Here is a 16,772-nt window from a genome sequence, read left to right as displayed (position 1 = left end):
GAGTGAAATAATTCCGTCCATCTCTTAGTTTCTTTAAAAATGTGAACTCTTCTGAAAAAAATGTAGCCGAAGTTTTCATAGATCAGAAATATGTTAAAAGCATTATCCAGTAAAAACGAAATCTGTTTGTAGCATTCCTCACTTCCCTTTTTCTTCCTTTTCATTCCTCCCTTTGTAGAAATGTTTAGAGGAAAAAGAGCTTTTTAAAACATACTTATTTTAGTGGTACCATGTGTCTGCATGTTTACAGCGTAATTTTAAAGACCAGTTACATGCTGTGAAATTTTCTGTTATAAAACAGATTCACAGCTGGGTACTGTGTGATCAAGGCAGAATTTCACCTATCATCAAAATAATTAGGTACCCCAATTGCTGAAGGGTTTGTATTCTATAAAACAGTATTAGTTCCAGGCTCTCCCATTCGCACGTCACACATCCATTTATATTAATTTCAGAACCACTGCAGTAAACATAAAAAAGAACTGGTTACTTCAGCTGCCTGTGTTTGGGGGCTTTTGCGGAGTGGGGTACTGTGCAAATGCATATCCAACTTTAGGTTTCTTTACAAGTTCACAGTTACTTTCAGTAATGAATTGATGTGTAAATACTTGGAATTTTTTTTTAATACTGCCTTCTATTTAATATTTACATAATGTTGTTGGAGGGACAGTTTGACGGTGTTCTGGGGCAGACTGAAATTTAGTTATACAAAAGAAAACCTTTTTTTCCCCAGATCTTACATGATGTGGGGTAGAGTGAGTGACTGGAATTGCAGGGACAGAATTGTTCTCTGTCTGACTTGCAGAAGCTTCCCGTGCTGCTAAGCCAGACGCAGTCAAATGCAGATAGTGCCAAAAATGTACATTTAAAATCTCTGTTTCTCTTTTAAACTAAGCTGTGATAAATATTTTATCAACTCAGTTTTGATTAAAATCAAGGTGACGGTGGAACATTACTCTCCAAAATGAATAAAGGTTCCTCAGTCTGCTGTAGTTTAATGTAGTTGTGTAACTTGAATGTAATACAGACTCGATTTATCATCTAACGATTGGTCTGCAGTTTTGATTGAAGGATGCTTGCTGTCTGTTAGAAATAAACTTAGATTAGGAAAATGAAAAAAAAAAAAAAGATTTGCTTTTGTATTTTATCCTCACTGGGCAAAACAAGCTTGCGGATCAGTTTTGGCTTGGAAAGCGAGGCAGCTAAAGAGTTTCTTGGATTAACCTTAATTTTGTTACGTCAGAATAATTGGCTCCAACAGAAGGCGTCCTGTCGTGGCTTTGTCCCGTCCCCAAAGAGTGCCCTTTGACATCATTTGCAATGGCAGGAACGCAGTGTGGCTGAGGACGGAGTCCTGAAAGAGGAACGGAGCAGAGGGTGGCACAGCTGGCTGTAGCGGACCCTGAGCCGTTTGTCAGTGCCGACTGCGTTTCAGTGCTGCCCCGAGTATGAGGTGTAGTTCTCAGAGTACTCAGTAACCAATTAATTTCAAACTGCGCTTATTTACTGTTTGGTTTTCTTGAAATAGTAAATGTAGGAGAGCCAAGAATTTGACACGCAACCTGAACTATAAATCTAGACATCGTTCAGGAATTAAATACTCCTGTACTTTAGAGGACCTCTGATAGATTTTGAGAAAAGTGAGTATTGGCTAACATAGTGAGAAATATCAACATTGATAAGAGCGTTTGCCTGGTTCTGTTTGATGTGCTTGTATGGTTTTTGGTCAAGATATATTCATTGGGATTCGGCACTAAATGAAACTTCCTTGTCGGGGGGGGGGTTGGGGGTGGGGTGGTTGGTCTTTGTATAAAACATTTTTGTTCTTTAGGAAAAAAAAAATAGAAAAAAATTAAATTGAATTTCCCTTGAAGAAGATGATCTTGGCAGAAGGAGCTAGGAAATGAGTAATTTAACTCCTTTTTATGTAATTAGTGTAACCAGACATGGTTTTATTTTAACATTTGCTTAATTTTTGAGCCAGATTTATTTTAAAACTCTAGTTGACTTCATTTCCTGCTCGCTCTGAATGGTCTTGTTTTCTTTTTTAGCTGGGCTGGCCATTAGACTTACTCAAATAGATTTTTAATATCTCAAACTCATCAAATATTTGCTAAGTGGCCTTTGAAGTCGATTTGTATTTTATTTCATGTATTATTGAAAAGTTAAGAAGTAATACTCTTTTTGTTCTTATTCAAGCTGCTTTTTATTTGTCATTGTAATACAATGGAAAAAGAACAGCCTGAATTGATTAAAAATAAATAAATAAAAAGGCCTGGAAACTCAGTTAAGGATGAAACCCAATCCTTAAGTCACAGGGTTTTTTCCAGGTATACCAGGCATATCAGAAAATGGGCGATGGCCCCGTTTCTGCCCTGCGTCTGCAGTCGTGTAAAAGCACGACAGGGCAGCTCCTCTGCAGTCGTGTAAAAGCACGACAGGGCAGCTCCAGCGGCTTTGCCAACACCAGCCGCCGCTGCTGCTCAGAGCCCTTCCGTGCTGGTGTTTCTCCGCAGAGGTCACGGCCCCGCTGAGCAACCTGGAGCCGTCTGAAGTGTCAGAGTCGTGTTTCCAAAGCCCTTTTTGTTCTCTTAGTTATGGTCACCTTAGTTAAAATGATGTTAGTGACCGTGGCCAAATTAAGCATTTATCACTAAGCTGGACGTCAGGCTGATGTGTGACGCGGACAAAGGCCATCCTTTCCCAGGCGTCGCGCTCGTCTCCTGCACACGGCCATCGGCTGCCGGGTCTGCTCTACTTCTAACCCACTTGCCAAAAATACTGCACTGGTTTCTGGTTTCGGATACCAAACGTTATTGCTTAAATCAACTGAAGTAAGTTCCGCACTCATTTTTTAAAAACTTAGGAGTCTGAGTGTGGCTGCAGATTGTCCTGTGCGCAGGTCTTTTTTGAAGTGCATAAAAATAAGTACAGTGCACCTGGTGAAGGACAGCAGCTTGCAGCCGTACAGACAGGGCTTGTTTTTCTGCAGCCGTGGTGTTACTGAGCTGTACCTTCTGCGATCTGCTGGGGATGGGTTAGGCTGTCGCTGCACAGAGAAAACTCACAAAGCTGCGTGGTTTTTGAATGTTTTTGCCAAACGCGGTGTCAGTGCTGATTGCTTCTCAGATTTTTCTAAAAGTTTTTGCCTTTGCAGCCGAAAAGCGGTGGTGTGCTGTGCGTGGTGTGAGCCCAGCCTTTCCCCCCGCCTGCCATTTTGTGTGCCCGGGGAGCGAGCGGGGCGGGCGGCGGCGGCTGCGCGGCCGAACGAGCCGAGCGAGGAGCGAGGTCGCTCCCGCGCCTTTGCCCCTCGCGTTAAAAATCCCGCGCGCCGTTTTGCGCGGGGGAGGCGGAATTGGGCGGGAAACGCCGGTCGGGGGGGGGGGGGGGGCGGTGTCATGGCGGCGGGGGAGGGCGAGGCCGCGAGGGGCCGGCCTGGCCCGGGACCGGCTGCGGGGCCCCGGCGAGGCCTCTGCCCCCGGGGCTGCGCCGCCGCCGCCGCGCTAGGCCGGCCCTGACTGAGGACTGTCGGCCCGGAGCAGTAACGCAGCGAGGGGCGGGCGTGTTTGTGCTGAGGCGGGGGTGTAAGAGCCGTCCGGAGCGCTCGGGGGGGAGCCTGGGGCTGCGCTCCATTGAAATGCAGATGGGGAGAGCCTCTGTGTCCGTGAAGGGGGAGTCGAGGGAGAGAAAAGCAAACTGAAGTTTCTAAAGCCAGTGTTTAAGATGCTAAATATCCAGTTTGCTACCTTGGAGCAGTTGTGTTTATAGGAAACAGAGCTCTTGGCCTTCACATGGGACAAAGTGACTTTCAGCAAGTCTTTTGGTTGGTTCTTTTTTTGTGGGTTTGGTTTTTTTTTTTTTTTTCATTTTTGTTAGCCTGTTTGGATTTTCTAGTACAGCACAGATCAGAGATAAAAATTGATGTTGTGGTCAGTTTTGTAACACTTTAGCTCTTAGGATCTCCGTATAAATCTTGCTAATCTAAATTGTATGCTTTGAATTTGTAAGCTTGTTTCAAAGGACTGGAGCATGGACTTGAGTTTAGTTTCTAATCTGTTTTCTGCCTTTATCAGAACTGATTTGCTAATCTGTCACTTTTAGATTAGCTCTGGATTTGAAAGTTACCAGGGTTCTGGCAGCTGCTACGTTTGTACACAGCTTTACGAAATTTTTGCCTTTTTTAAGCAGTAGATTTTGGAACAGACCTGGCCCTGAAGTAATTAATAGTCTGTAGCTTGAATTAAAGCACCCTCATGTGTTGGGACTGAGCACGACCAGGAGAATAAAGTAAAGCACACAACCTGCAGGGCAGAGTTAGGGAAAGACTCGTTTTTGGAAATTCAGCGTGAATTCACATTCCCTTTGGGAAGAGTTTTGTCTGGTAGGCTGAAAGACGCAGCTTCCGCTCTTGACTCCAAGTGAGCTCACGACACTCGCAAGAGCTGGGGTGACTGTATCCGTAGTGGAAATTCTCCCAAACAAAGCCTATTACGCACAAAGGAAGATAAAATAGACTTTAAATAGCAACAGATATTCAGCAGTATACAGGAGGAGATTTTTCTGCAGAACAATAGGTAGAAATGGCAGCCCGGAATGACCTGATATTAGTTGTGGGTTGTCGAGGGGGGGTTCCCCCCTTCCCTTTCGTGTTCCTGTGCGTTAGCTTACAGGAAGAGCATGTATTAAACAAAGGATAAACTTGCATAAGGCTATTTATCTCTCTCTGGGTAAAACCCATACTAAGACATGAAAGGTAAAAGCTGCATTAATTACTCAAGAGGGATTCAAAGCTCAGCAGTTTACTAGGATTGAAGGATTTATTGAAAAACAGTGGTTCTCATGTGTAACTCCAGGCAATAAACCTATTTAATTAAAGGCTTAATCTTCTAGTTGACATGTTTGCTACTGTTCCAATAAAAAGCTTCATCTGTAGCCAATTTTTGTAACTATACACATAATAGTAGAATCCCTCATCTTCCTTCAGTTTTTTTAACTGTTTAATTGTATTCTGTTTGTTGTATTATAAATATTTAAAGGATTTTTTGTGTCTTTAGGAATCAAAAGCTTTAAATGGTTTGTGTTCCAAATTATTTAAATACAGGCAGTGTGTCTTCACCTCTTCCTTTTTCAAAGCAAAGAATATTCTTTTCTTAGAGAGGTTTGCATTGGTAACAGTATTCTGTATTGAGAAGCAGTTTCTTAACAAATTTGCCTCTTTAAGCTAGGTATACACACTCATAACTGTCTTACATAAGTATCATTAACTCAAGTTTATGCAAAATTAGAATTTTTTAAAAGACTCTTCATCTCAATACTTGTCGCTTAGAAATTTAATTGTGATATGTTGTGAAGGAGCAGATGAGAAAGTACTGAGAAGTGGTAACAATAGTTAGATGCCTGGATTGTTTTTATATGGTAAGATTCTCTAATGGGACTAAACTGAGTGTATTTAGCTAAGAAAGAAGGCAAATGAGAGAGAATGGTTAAAGTGAATAAAATCATAGTTTGATATTAGATCCAGTCCTTTCTTAACCCTGTTTCAGCAGACAAGAAGTGAGGAGATGTTATTTCTATGTTTGGTAAATAAGTGTGTTTATGTCTCTGTAGACATGAGTGTAGGACAGTATGCACACCTCTTGTAGAGGGTGAAGGCCATTATTCCTCGTTATTTTCTTTTAAGGATCAAAATGTTATAAGTGCTAGATCAAAGGTTAATAAAATCTTACACCCCTCAGGTGTAAATCAAGGAGAAAATTCTGTAATGTTGTGTGGGAAAATACTGAAAATTTTTTTTTGCTAAGTTGCTGCGTTGTTCCAAACAGGTGTTGGTTGCTGCTTGAAGCACAGCTTAATCCAGTATGGTGTGATCAAGTGGTTTAACTTAACAGCGTCTATCAGCTAAATCTTCCCTTCACTGAGCTAGAACTTTAACTTACGTCTCTAATCCAGCAAATATTTTAAGTCTTTTAAACTTCTATTTTGGCCTGTTTTGTTGAATCACGTCTTTAATAGAAATGTTTGCTTTGCTTTGCTTTAGGTCGGGACTCATCGGGAAGAAGGTGTCAGCCTCAACAGCAACCATTCAGTTCTTCCCAGTACGGTTTCTGCTCAGAGCACAGACCTAAATCATAAAACACAAGAAAGCTACAGAGGTAACTTTCCAGCAATATTAAATGCTGAACGGGGTCTGCAGTAATCCAGAGCCAGTGAGGCTGTAAATCTTGCATCAGCGTAGGGGATAGGGACATAGATAATGTTGGGAAATAAAAATTAATTATAAATCCTATAAACTACCACTGTTAGGGATTCCTGCAATAATTTTTAGGACATCCCTGTGTCAGACTTGTCCTGGTGTAGTTTCAGCAGAGGACTCTGCGTTCCAGCCTCATTCTTCCAGCTTAAGGAGCCGTAATGCCATTTGCAGTACTGCAGCCGTTTCCGAGCTGGCCAGGAGGGCTGCAGAGCAATCTGAGGCCAGACTTCAGATTTTCAGAGCCGGTTAAAGGAAGTCATTCTGCACAAGTGTTTACCATTCCCTAAGTTTTCAGCCTAAAGAAGTAAGCTATAGGAAACAGAAGTCAGCTTATTCGTTAGCATGCTTGCACCATTTAGGGGTGTATGTGTTGTGCATTTGGCCTAAGCCCAAGCCTCCATGTCAGTGCAACTCTGCCTTTAAATGTGCAGCCCAGACACGAGGTGTGAATTTCCTTACTTTGCTCAGCGTCCTTTTGTCTTTAGCAGTGTCTTTCCTAGATTACGCTGGTATTGATCAAGTTGCTCTATGGATTATGATCCCTTTGCAACCTGTGACATGTGTCCAAGTACAGCAGTGTTCGCAGGATTTCCCTTGGTTCTGTTGGCAGAGTGTGGTTCCTCCTGTTGTCTTCTCAGACTTCTGCTTCTCTGGCCTCCCATTGGCAATATTTGTTTGAGATTCTCTTGAACCTTTCGCTCCTGTGGTACTCATACTGATCTCTGATTGCTTGCAGCATTGTCTGGTGGCTTACAGAGCCAGACTGTGGCTATAGGTCCAGCAGAAATCAAATCTGAACATAAGGAGAAGGATGAAAATATACATGAACCCCCCTCGTCGGATGACATGAAATCAGATGATGAGTCCTCCCAGAAGGATATCAAGGTCTCATCTAGAGGCAGAACAAGGTGGGTTGCTGACATGACCTGGAGAATTGGTGCTTCGTTAACGCTCTGTAGCGTCTTGCCCTTAAATTTGATAAATGTATTTCAGGGTTTTTGCATTACCTCAGTGCATAGGCAGCTGAAATAGAGAAGTAGTTTACAGCATTTGTGTCTATTTAAAGATGGAGGCTTTTCTGGGGAAATGACCTGAAAAGTATGCATTCCGTTACATTAGTGCCTTGTCTAATACCTGCCTGTACAGATAAGAAGTAAAAGATTCAGAGGGCCCTGCCCAGCAGGGCAGGGGAATGGGATGGGAGAGTGTTAGAATTTTGAGATACGTTGTACCTGGGGCAGGGCTGCGCTCCCGAATGGGAGCCAGTAGTGAGGGACAGCAGCAGCCTGGTAACCCAGAGGCCAGGATGAGTACAATTCCCAAGCCACAGACAAAAAACCTGGAGGTGACACCGGGTAAAATGCTTGCAGATCTGCCCAAAAGGCCTGGCACAAGTGTTGAAATTTGAGATAACAGTAAACAATCAGAATTTTGCAACCACAGGCAGCAGAGTTTATACTGTTATGTGTGTCTAGTGGCGTTTTAGTGCATTAATTGTAGTAGGGCAGAGATTTTGCACCGTTTCAGACTTAGTTGGACAGTCCTATATTAAAAGAAAAGGCTATGCAACTTAATATAATAATTTGAAGTGATACAGGAATTCTAAATATAGCTGTTTAGCTCCACACTGGGTATTAGAAGAAAAAGTAGTCCTAAAATTGGCCAGGAAGGTCGTTAACTAAGCTAAAACCTTTTAAATAAGTACATTAAATTGAAAATTACTTGAATGCCTTTTTATATAAGCCGATATATTGGAAACAAGCAAAAACTACTTGTTGAAAATGATTTATTCTTCACCTGACAGAGTGGTCGAGTTATCTCATACTTACTTGAACATTTGTCAGCAGTTGAGTGAAGTGGTAGGCTGCTTCAAGGGGCAGCACGTTGCCACTACTCTTCCTAGATGGTGAGACAATATTCTTCAGGCAGAAACCATTTAATGTTTATTTTCAGGAAAAGGCAGGAGCAGACAGAATTACCCTGAATACTTAAGCATTGATACCTAATGCTTTCTGAAGAGTTCTCTAAATACACTTCAGTGTGAAATAGGTGAAGTGGGAAGAAGTTTAATTTTATCACCTGAAAACTTTGAACCAGCAAAGATGATTTGTTTGAAATACCAGTGATATTTCAATATACCTTTATTTATGCTTTCTTGCAGCAGTACTAATGAAGATGAGGATTTAAACCCAGAGCAGAAAATAGAAAGAGAAAAGGAGAGGAGAATGGCAAATAATGCTAGAGAACGTTTGCGTGTACGGGATATTAACGAGGCATTTAAAGAACTTGGCCGTATGTGTCAGCTTCACCTGAAGAGCGAAAAACCGCAGACGAAACTGCTGATTCTTCACCAGGCTGTGGCAGTCATCCTCAGTCTAGAGCAGCAAGTGAGAGGTTAGTAGCCTGTCATTGTGCTGGGGCGGTTTGCAGGGTAGCTTTGTCCGTGCAACAGGGTCAGGCTCTTGAAATCTGCACAATTGGGTGCACGTGTCCCTAAAAGTGTGCTTGCTGCTCTGGAATGATGTTGAAGTTCTTTAGGGAAAGCAAAGAATTACTTTTTTTAAAGAAAAAAAAAAAAAGGAGAGGGGGAGAAGGGAAGTATTAGGTTTACACTTTGATCTTTCTGTTGGTTTTTTTTCCCCTGTGCAGTTAGCCATCTCTTCATCTATGTTTTTGAAGGTAGATTGAAATATTGACATGTCTTGCTTTAAACTGTAACAAGCACACACTTAGTACAGAAGCTTTAGCAAATCTAGGAGGTCTATTTTTAAGATGAAGCCTACATCACTGAAATATTAAAATGCAGTGAATTTAACGGTGTTTACTCAGGTTTTTGCATTAGATGTATACTGGGGAGGAGGGAGGAAATCTACTTCTACTCCAGTTGAATCAGGGCTGGTTTTGCTTGTGTTTTCCTTCCCTGAATCCTTTAAATTTTTCCAGGAAAGAGTTAATAGGCTTCTTGGCCGGTGCAGAAGGAAGAATTCTTTATGCAGTTCACTCTTAAGGAAAGAGTTCTAGGAATTATGTTTAGTTCTTCAACTGTTCATTCACATGTGTTGGTGAAGCTACAGTTGACTTTTAACCTCCCCTTATACTTCTGTCAAAGGCTGTTAAAGTTCCGTGGCACCTTGTGTTAGCTTTTGGTCAGCCCTGAACTGGTCGGGCGGTTGCGCTAGGTGCGTGTCGTGGGTCCCTGAAGCAGTTCTGCGTGTCTGGCACCCCAGCGGGTGAGCGCCCTCACGTTTGGCTGTTCGGCCTGGGTGAGTGGCAGTCTTCCTTGGTGTCTGGCTGGTGGAAGTGCATCAAGTGACTGGAAAAGTCTTTTGGAGACTCTTGGGGATGATGTCAGTGGTCATATTTGCTTAATGCGCTACGTCTTTGAAGCAGTGATGGCACTGAATGATGACAATGTTTTATTTTTGTGTACCTTGTTTTTACTTCCGTTTCCTAATTAGTTGCTTGTATTTTGCACAGCAGATCAAATCAACTGTTAAAAGTTTATTGAAAGTGACAAAGTGAATAACTTAACAGAAGCTTATGTACTTTGTAGTAAGGATGAGATGCTATGTTTTCAGGCAGTTTTACTGAGCCAGTTTTTAATAAAGAAACGCACTGTCTCCAGTCAGAGTTCTTCCAAGGCCTGTAGAGCAACTGATTGCTGTGTGGATGAGACACCGGCTAACGCCACGGTAAAGCCTTGTTCTGGCCTCTCTGAGACTTTTATTTTGGGAATCATTTTAGTCTGCAAATGTTTGCCGTTGTCTGGAGGAGAAGGCTGAATATTACAAAGAAGTCAGAATAACATTAATCAAGTATGGGTTTTGGAATTTAAAAACCATTAGGTCTGTCTCCCTGCTCTCACAGATTCTGTAATCCACAGAAAGCTCTGTGTGAAAATTAATAAAATCACTTTCGCCTGGGTCAGAGGTTGCTTCCGAACCTTATGTCTCTGGTAGAAGTGTCTTTCTAAATGTACTTACAGTTAAACTTGGACCTGTTCTACAGGCAGCGTAGGGAGATTTTCCTTCCCCACGTTCACGTCTCACTGCTGCTCTGTGCGCGCTGGCGGAGCCTGTCCCAAGCACGCTGTGCCTCTTGTGAGAGAGGCTGTGTTCCTGCTTTGTCTCGCCTGTCTTTCTTTGCACCTGTTCCTGAACGTGAGTGACCGCAGCTTTGTGTGGCGCCCAGAGGAGCTTTCACCAGCGCGTTACGTGATTGCATAAACCATTTCCTCTTTCTGCTGGTGATGAAGCGCCTCATTTTGTAATTGGTGCTATTCAGAATGAAATATTTCAGATTTTAAGCTCTAACTGTAGGATAGCATTTTTATCTGTTTCCTAAATCACTGTAAATTAACTTCCTTTCAAAGTTTCCTCATAATTAAATCCTCTTTAAAACTTCTAGGCAAGCTACATTTAAACAAAGAAAACTGATTAAGAAAAGTTAGCAGTTTTTTTTCTGTAGGCAATTTGGGAGTGCTCATCCCTAAGAAAATGCAGTAGGAAGCTGTTGACAATGAGTTGGGTGAAAGCAGAATTAGCAAGTCTGTCCAAAATCGCCTCTGTCGGATAAGCTGGATTCCACCCCTTGTAAACGCACAGGGGTCAGCAAGCTGCGGTTGCTGAGGGGTGCGTGTGCAGGGCAAGGGAAGGGCTTGTGCTGCCTCTTCAGTTTGGCAGTCTCCTTACAGTCAAAATTCTATCTGCGGTTTGAACTGCAAACCAGAATTCCCTGACAGCTAGAAAAATGCCTCAAAACGTTGAGGAAATTTAACGTGCGCTGGTAGAATATATTGCATACCTTTTGTGTGTCTGGCCATTGCGATTCACATCTTTCCTATTTTGATTGATGAAAAGCCATTTTGAAGAGCAGAAACAGTTACCCTTAGAAACTGTCATTATTTGAAAACTAGATCCAAACCCCCAGCTACTGAAGCCAACTGAGGAAGTGGAAACCTTGATCGCTAGTCCGCAACTGGCCATTACAAAGTACTGACTTCAGTGTGAGAGGAAATACAGTTTCAAAAGAAATAATCCTCCAGCTCTGTGTGGCTGTCGTCATATTCTTTGGATTGAAGCCAGATGGGCACAAGATGATCTCCCAGACTTGATGGTATGACGAGAACTGTCGACCTAGGATGTTCTGCCTCCCCTGTTCGGACAGCGGGCTAATACTGTGTGAAGAAAGCAGTAACATTGCTAAAACTGGTGTGATGGCAGTAGGGTTGGGATGACTTCAGTATGCCAACAAAAGACAGAAATTCTCTGGTTTATTACATTGCAAATTACAGACAGTTCGTGTTGTGCACTTTAGCAACTTCTGCTGACAAGGGAGGTACTTCTTAAAACAAGGGGGTTTTAAGGTGTATGTAGGCAGCTAGTAAAGTTGGAGTTTGGTTTGGTTTGTTTTTTTTTAAAATACCAGTTTAGGAGATGCCTGGTAGGATTTTCAGTAGTGATTGCCTGCAGCTTTGGACACCGGCATTTTAAGACAGGGATGTAAGTAGTTAGAAGGGGGACACTGCATAGCTATTTTTACTGCCATGGTTAATGTATCGATATTCCCCTTGGTATCAGCGTATGGGATGTTAAGAATCGTTTTTCTGTTGCAGAACGAAACCTAAACCCTAAAGCAGCCTGCCTTAAGAGAAGGGAAGAAGAAAAAGTTTCTGCCGTATCGGCAGAGCCACCAACACCACACCCAGGAAGCCACCCTGGCCTGAGTGAAACTACCAACCCTATGGGTCATATGTGAACACCAGCCAGGTACGTCTCCTGTCTCGGGGGAGCGGCTCTTCTTGCTCGTATGGGCTAACGTTCGGGATTGGGATATGTTTATTCTCAGTTACTGGGCTGCCACTAGCACCAAACTTCTTTATGGTGCTGAGTACATTCATATCTCGGAGCATAAGCAGAAGCGTGCGGATTTGTTTAGTTTTATAATAAAACGAAACCCCAAGAAATTGTCATTAAAGTCTCTTTGTTTCCATGCGTTGTTGCCACTGGCTACATCTCTTGGCTCAGGTGGCCTTCTTGGCATGACATCAGAGGAATAGTTATCAGCCTGCTAGATAAGCCAAGCATAATAGAGATGAATTCTGCATCTTTAAATGGACTAAATGCCACGTTCGTTCACTTAAAATCCACGGATTGTTTCCTAGTGCTGCTACAAAGGGCTAGAGAGACTTCTCATCAAAGAGGTTTGGGGTCTGGCCTGAGGCCAGTCATTCTGACGCGTACCTTTTGCCCAACAGAGATTGCGAACTGATTCACTGTCCCTGTTGGTAAAGATAGTTGAGACTTACAAAGTAATGCTTTCGGATTTGCAGGATAGACCAGCGTTTCCAAACGCCCCATGTACGCAATAGTTCTCTTAAAACATGCTGATGGGGAGGCCTTGGAATATTGGTCTTTCGCTACGTGTTTTGGTTGGGTTTTTTTAAATAATTGGGGAAAACATGATTTTGAGAAGAAAAAATTGTGTGTATTCCATGTCATTTAAAACAGTGGAGCTGTTACCACTTTCAAAAAGAGTAAGAGATTGGGTTCAGTGCCCTTATTTTAATCCATGACTTCACTAGCTTTTTTGTTCGGGGAGGTTTGTTGTTGTTGTGCAAATGGAGTGTTCTGCTTCTGTTTTAGCTTAAGGTAAAGGCGTGCCTCTTGCTAGAACGTGTCCCGCAGCAGCTCGTTATTCCCTGGTCTTCCTTAGGAAGCAGCAAAATGGCGTTTCAGCCAAGCCTTATTTGAGCCAGTACTTTTTCCTCATCCTTTATAGGCAGCTGCTTTCTTCTTCAAGGAATTTGTGGTTTTCTTTTTAAGAAAACAAGGTGCTTTGAATGTCTTTAATTTGTTTTATTTCATACCAGAGCAATAGGCTACTTACAAACTGGCAGAGAATTCTTGGTTTACAGCAGGCTTTATGGTCTGTTCTTGCCGTATTAATGCAGTGACGCACTTTCAGAAGTGTACTCTGTCTTTGCTTTTTTGTGGGGTGGCTGAAGCGTGACGTTGACATACGAGGGCTGTCCAGGCTCCCTAGGTACATGGGGAGGTGCACCTTCAGCAGTGGCGGTTCCATGAGGCGCCATCTCCTGCTTATTTTGGAGAACAAAGTCAAACACAAATCAGGTCTGAGATGTGCAGATCGTTCTTTCTCCCATGTCCAGAATGGTCCTGAGGGTAAACTGCTCAGTGTGTCCCATTCTCTGGGAAGTAGGATTGCAAGGCCTCCGAATGGGATTTTCTTTTGCACTTAACTGACTGGAAATGCCCGAAGATACGGTTTAAATTAGTTCTCTGGTGTTGATACTGTGCTGCTTAGTGATTTTTTTTTTTTTTTTTTTCCTAAGACCCCTTTCTTCTCTCAAATTTCTTTCTAGAATTCCAGAATTATTGGTAGGATACACAGAAGGTGACCTTTCTTCACAAGGACACAGACAACTAACATTGTATGAAGACACAAACCTGACAGGAGAAAACACTTGAAGCAAGAAACCCAAATGCAATCTTATGATCAAAGCTACTGGTCAACACCTGCATCAGGATCGAAGACGGAAGATCTTCAGACAGAACTCAGCCCATGAAATACTCTGAACATATCATTCTGTTGCAAGCAGTGTGTCGCTTCTGCACAATCAGAGACTGTTGTGATCTCTCCACTCATTGTGGAAGTTGCCTTGTGCCTAAACTGAATTGACAAATGCATTGTAACTACAAATTTTATTTATTGTTATGGAACTGTAAAGGTCTACATATAAAGGGAAAAGTTAACATGTTAAAAGCTGATAAAATGTCAGCTGGATGCCAGCATTTACTAGAGCTGTTCACCTTCAGAGAACAAAGCAGTGACAACCGTCGACCCGTAGCATTCCCAGCGTACCTATTAGTGTCTTAAAAAAGGAAGGGAAAAGTCTTTTGTTGTCCTTTCCTCTCCTTTTGCCATATGACTAGTGTTTTCCACGCAATAGGAAACTCTTCCTTGGTGTAGCTTTTTTATGTTATTTTTGGTCTCTCGTAATCCGAACAGTTATGGTCGTAGTTTCCCTTCCATACTGAGCTCCACGCTTCAAGCCGGTGAGAGGCCTCCTGAAGGCTGCAGGCAGGAGCAACACTGTGACCATAACATTTCTTGGATTTAAAAAGTGATTTTTATTTTCCCTCAGACTTTCCTCAAACTTTTTTTTTTTTTTTCCTAGTTATAAACAAAACCTTTTTAGGCTTCTAGGCTTCATAGTAAAGCTTGTAACGTGAAGTGTAAATTGGGTGGGGAGAATCTACTTTGTTAGAGTTGCTTTGTTTTCCAAGCAGTAAGTACTACATATAGTACATGTAAAGTGTTAGCTGTACGTAAGCACAAAATGCATTAAAATACAAAGGAGATTTTTTTCAGGCTGTAATTTTGGTGAATCGTAAAATCCTGAATTCACCGTGGCAGGTAGTGTGATGATGTAGCCGCCAGCGAGGTGGGCTTACTTACCTAACGGAATCTAAGAGCAATGGTCACCAGTTTTTCCTTACGTAAGCATTAGTTATCTCGTCATTTCTGTGGAGAAAAACAACCCCGTGTGAATCAAATGCAGAGAAACAACCCCCTCCCAGGCCATGTTAGCATTAACCTTTAAATGTCTCTCCATCGGAACAGCGTCCGTGGATGTTCCTTTGTCACAGACGTGCTGGAATGGCTAACGCCCTTTGCGCGCCCATGGAAAGTGTCTTCCACTGCAGCCACCGTGGGAGATTTCCCAAGCCAGGGTTGTCCCAGCTGTTGGCTACGTAGCGCATCTTTCCCCACTGGCAATTGGTTCGCACGGAAAACAGGAACAAACCAGTGATCTTTATGAAGTCATTTGATTTGAAAGAACAAAAGATGGATTGTTCAAATAAACTAATGAATTGAAGCTCATGTTTTGGATGGTTCCTAACAAAACGGTCTGTGGAATTAGTGGGCTCATTTCTATGACTTTAATTTGCATATATCATCGAATAACACCTGATTATATCTGTGGCCTTGTTCTTCATTTCAGTGTTTATCAGCTAAACAAATTTGTTGCTTATGACGTGTGAAAGTGATCACGTGCCACTGCCTGGCCTTTTTCCTTCTAAGCTTGTTGTCTTTTTGGCTATATTAGACTTTGCAGTATGCCCAGAAGCTTTCCTTCATAAAATAGAAAGAAAAAAACATTTGGCTTATTTTTCACTGTAGCTAGTCTTTTATACAATAATCTTGTAAGAAAATTTCTTGAATTCTAAATATTACTCTTTCTAGATTTTTGAAATCGAAAAAAGTTTTCAGTAAAAAGTTTCTTACTTTATTTTACTATATTAGGTAGTAAAAATGTAGGGTTATTTACCATAACCTGTTCATTAATATCAGAAATTTACAATAGCATTGTAAGACCATAGTAGGGTTCTAGCATACCGTGTAGTACCTATGGAGTATTGTAAGAGCTGATTGTCCGAGATGAATTGCTTCTCATCTTGTTCTCCAGTTTCCATTGTTGGTTTATTGCAGATTTGTACCCTGTGTCAAATTTCAAGGTATTGCTGATAAACCTTTCCAACCAGCAGCAAGAAGTTCAAAAAACTTTCTGTCAATGTAACAGAAAACACTATGTATATAACATTTATGTAGCAATAAATGTGCCATCTTTTTTTAACATGGTAAATCCGTGAGTTTTTTAAAATGTCTCTCTCCTCATAGGTAATGTGTTGCTTGAAAAACACCAGAAAGCCAGCTTCTGCCTTGCCTGGGTAACACCTCACGTGGTTCTCGGGGTACGCAGTGGGAGCTGCAGCAGTGCTGCTGCTCCCTGTGAAGCCAGGACAGGATTCCCAGCAGGCTGAGCGGAGCAGCGCCTCACCTGCAGGTGCTGCTGCGCAGACGGGCAAACGGCGAGCTGGGCGCTGGAGCTGATCCTGCGGGCACGAGGTGCCTCCTGCTGCGTCTCGCTCCCTTTGCCATCCTTTGGATCGGTTCCTAAGTCCCCTGTGCACTGAAGTTCAGTGCTGAGTCACTTCTCAATTGATGGGTGCACCTGTGTATGTTTTGGGAAAAAAAGAGGGAAGAAGTCTGCAGCTTAAGCTTGAAATTAAAATTTTCACATTTCCTACAATTTTTGTTTCTGCAAGTGCAAACAAGAGAAAATGCAAGCCTACAACGTTCAAGGCATGCACAGACAGGTGAAATCTTCCTGCCGTTCCTAGTCCACAGCCAAGCCAGAAACCTCAAGTAAGAGGCAGACTTTGGAGAAGCTTGAGTTTTTGCAACTCTTCTCTAAATAAACATCCCTGGGAAAAGCAGAGAAGAGGTGCCTTGGTGCCTTCCCCGGCACGTGTTCTCCATTCTTACTCCAGTAATAATTCTAAATCCAGCCTTTGAGCACCCAGCTATCGCTCCTCTCCCCTTTTTTGAATGAGACCTACTACAAGTTTGTGATTCTTTCAGGCAGCGGAAAAACAGCACTTCCCCCTTCATCTTCTCTTTACCATACTTCTGCCCTCTGGTTTGTGTATTC

General features: G+C 42.4%; 1 protein-coding gene across 9 annotated transcripts in view; it reads left to right on the top strand.

Annotated features, from left to right (window-relative positions):
• The window catches only part of TCF12 (transcription factor 12), a 172,966-nt gene extending 157,052 nt beyond the window's left edge, over positions 1-15,914 (top strand). For 7 of the 9 annotated variants that reach the window (XM_086757016.1, XM_086757015.1, XM_086757020.1 and 4 more), the window contains 5 exons: positions 6,038-6,152; positions 6,990-7,161; positions 8,415-8,647; positions 11,868-12,021; positions 13,638-15,914. In XM_086757016.1, coding sequence (XP_086613142.1) covers positions 6,038-6,152; positions 6,990-7,161; positions 8,415-8,647; positions 11,868-12,010 — 663 coding nt within the window. In that variant the 3' untranslated portion in view covers positions 12,011-12,021; positions 13,638-15,914. The remainder of the gene's footprint in view (positions 1-6,037; positions 6,153-6,989; positions 7,162-8,414; positions 8,648-11,867; positions 12,022-13,637) is intronic. The other 2 variants (XM_086757021.1, XM_086757018.1) reach the window with 1 other exon arrangement.
• Positions 15,915-16,772: the final 858 nt, after the last annotated feature.

Source organism: Chlamydotis macqueenii, chromosome 12, assembly GCF_036417535.1.
Source record: "Chlamydotis macqueenii isolate bChlMac1 chromosome 12, bChlMac1.mat, whole genome shotgun sequence".
In the NCBI taxonomy this organism is placed as follows: Eukaryota; Metazoa; Chordata; class Aves; order Otidiformes; family Otididae; genus Chlamydotis; species Chlamydotis macqueenii.
The sequence above is the reverse complement of the archived record's forward strand: the minus strand, read 5'-3'. Positions and strand labels throughout refer to the sequence as shown.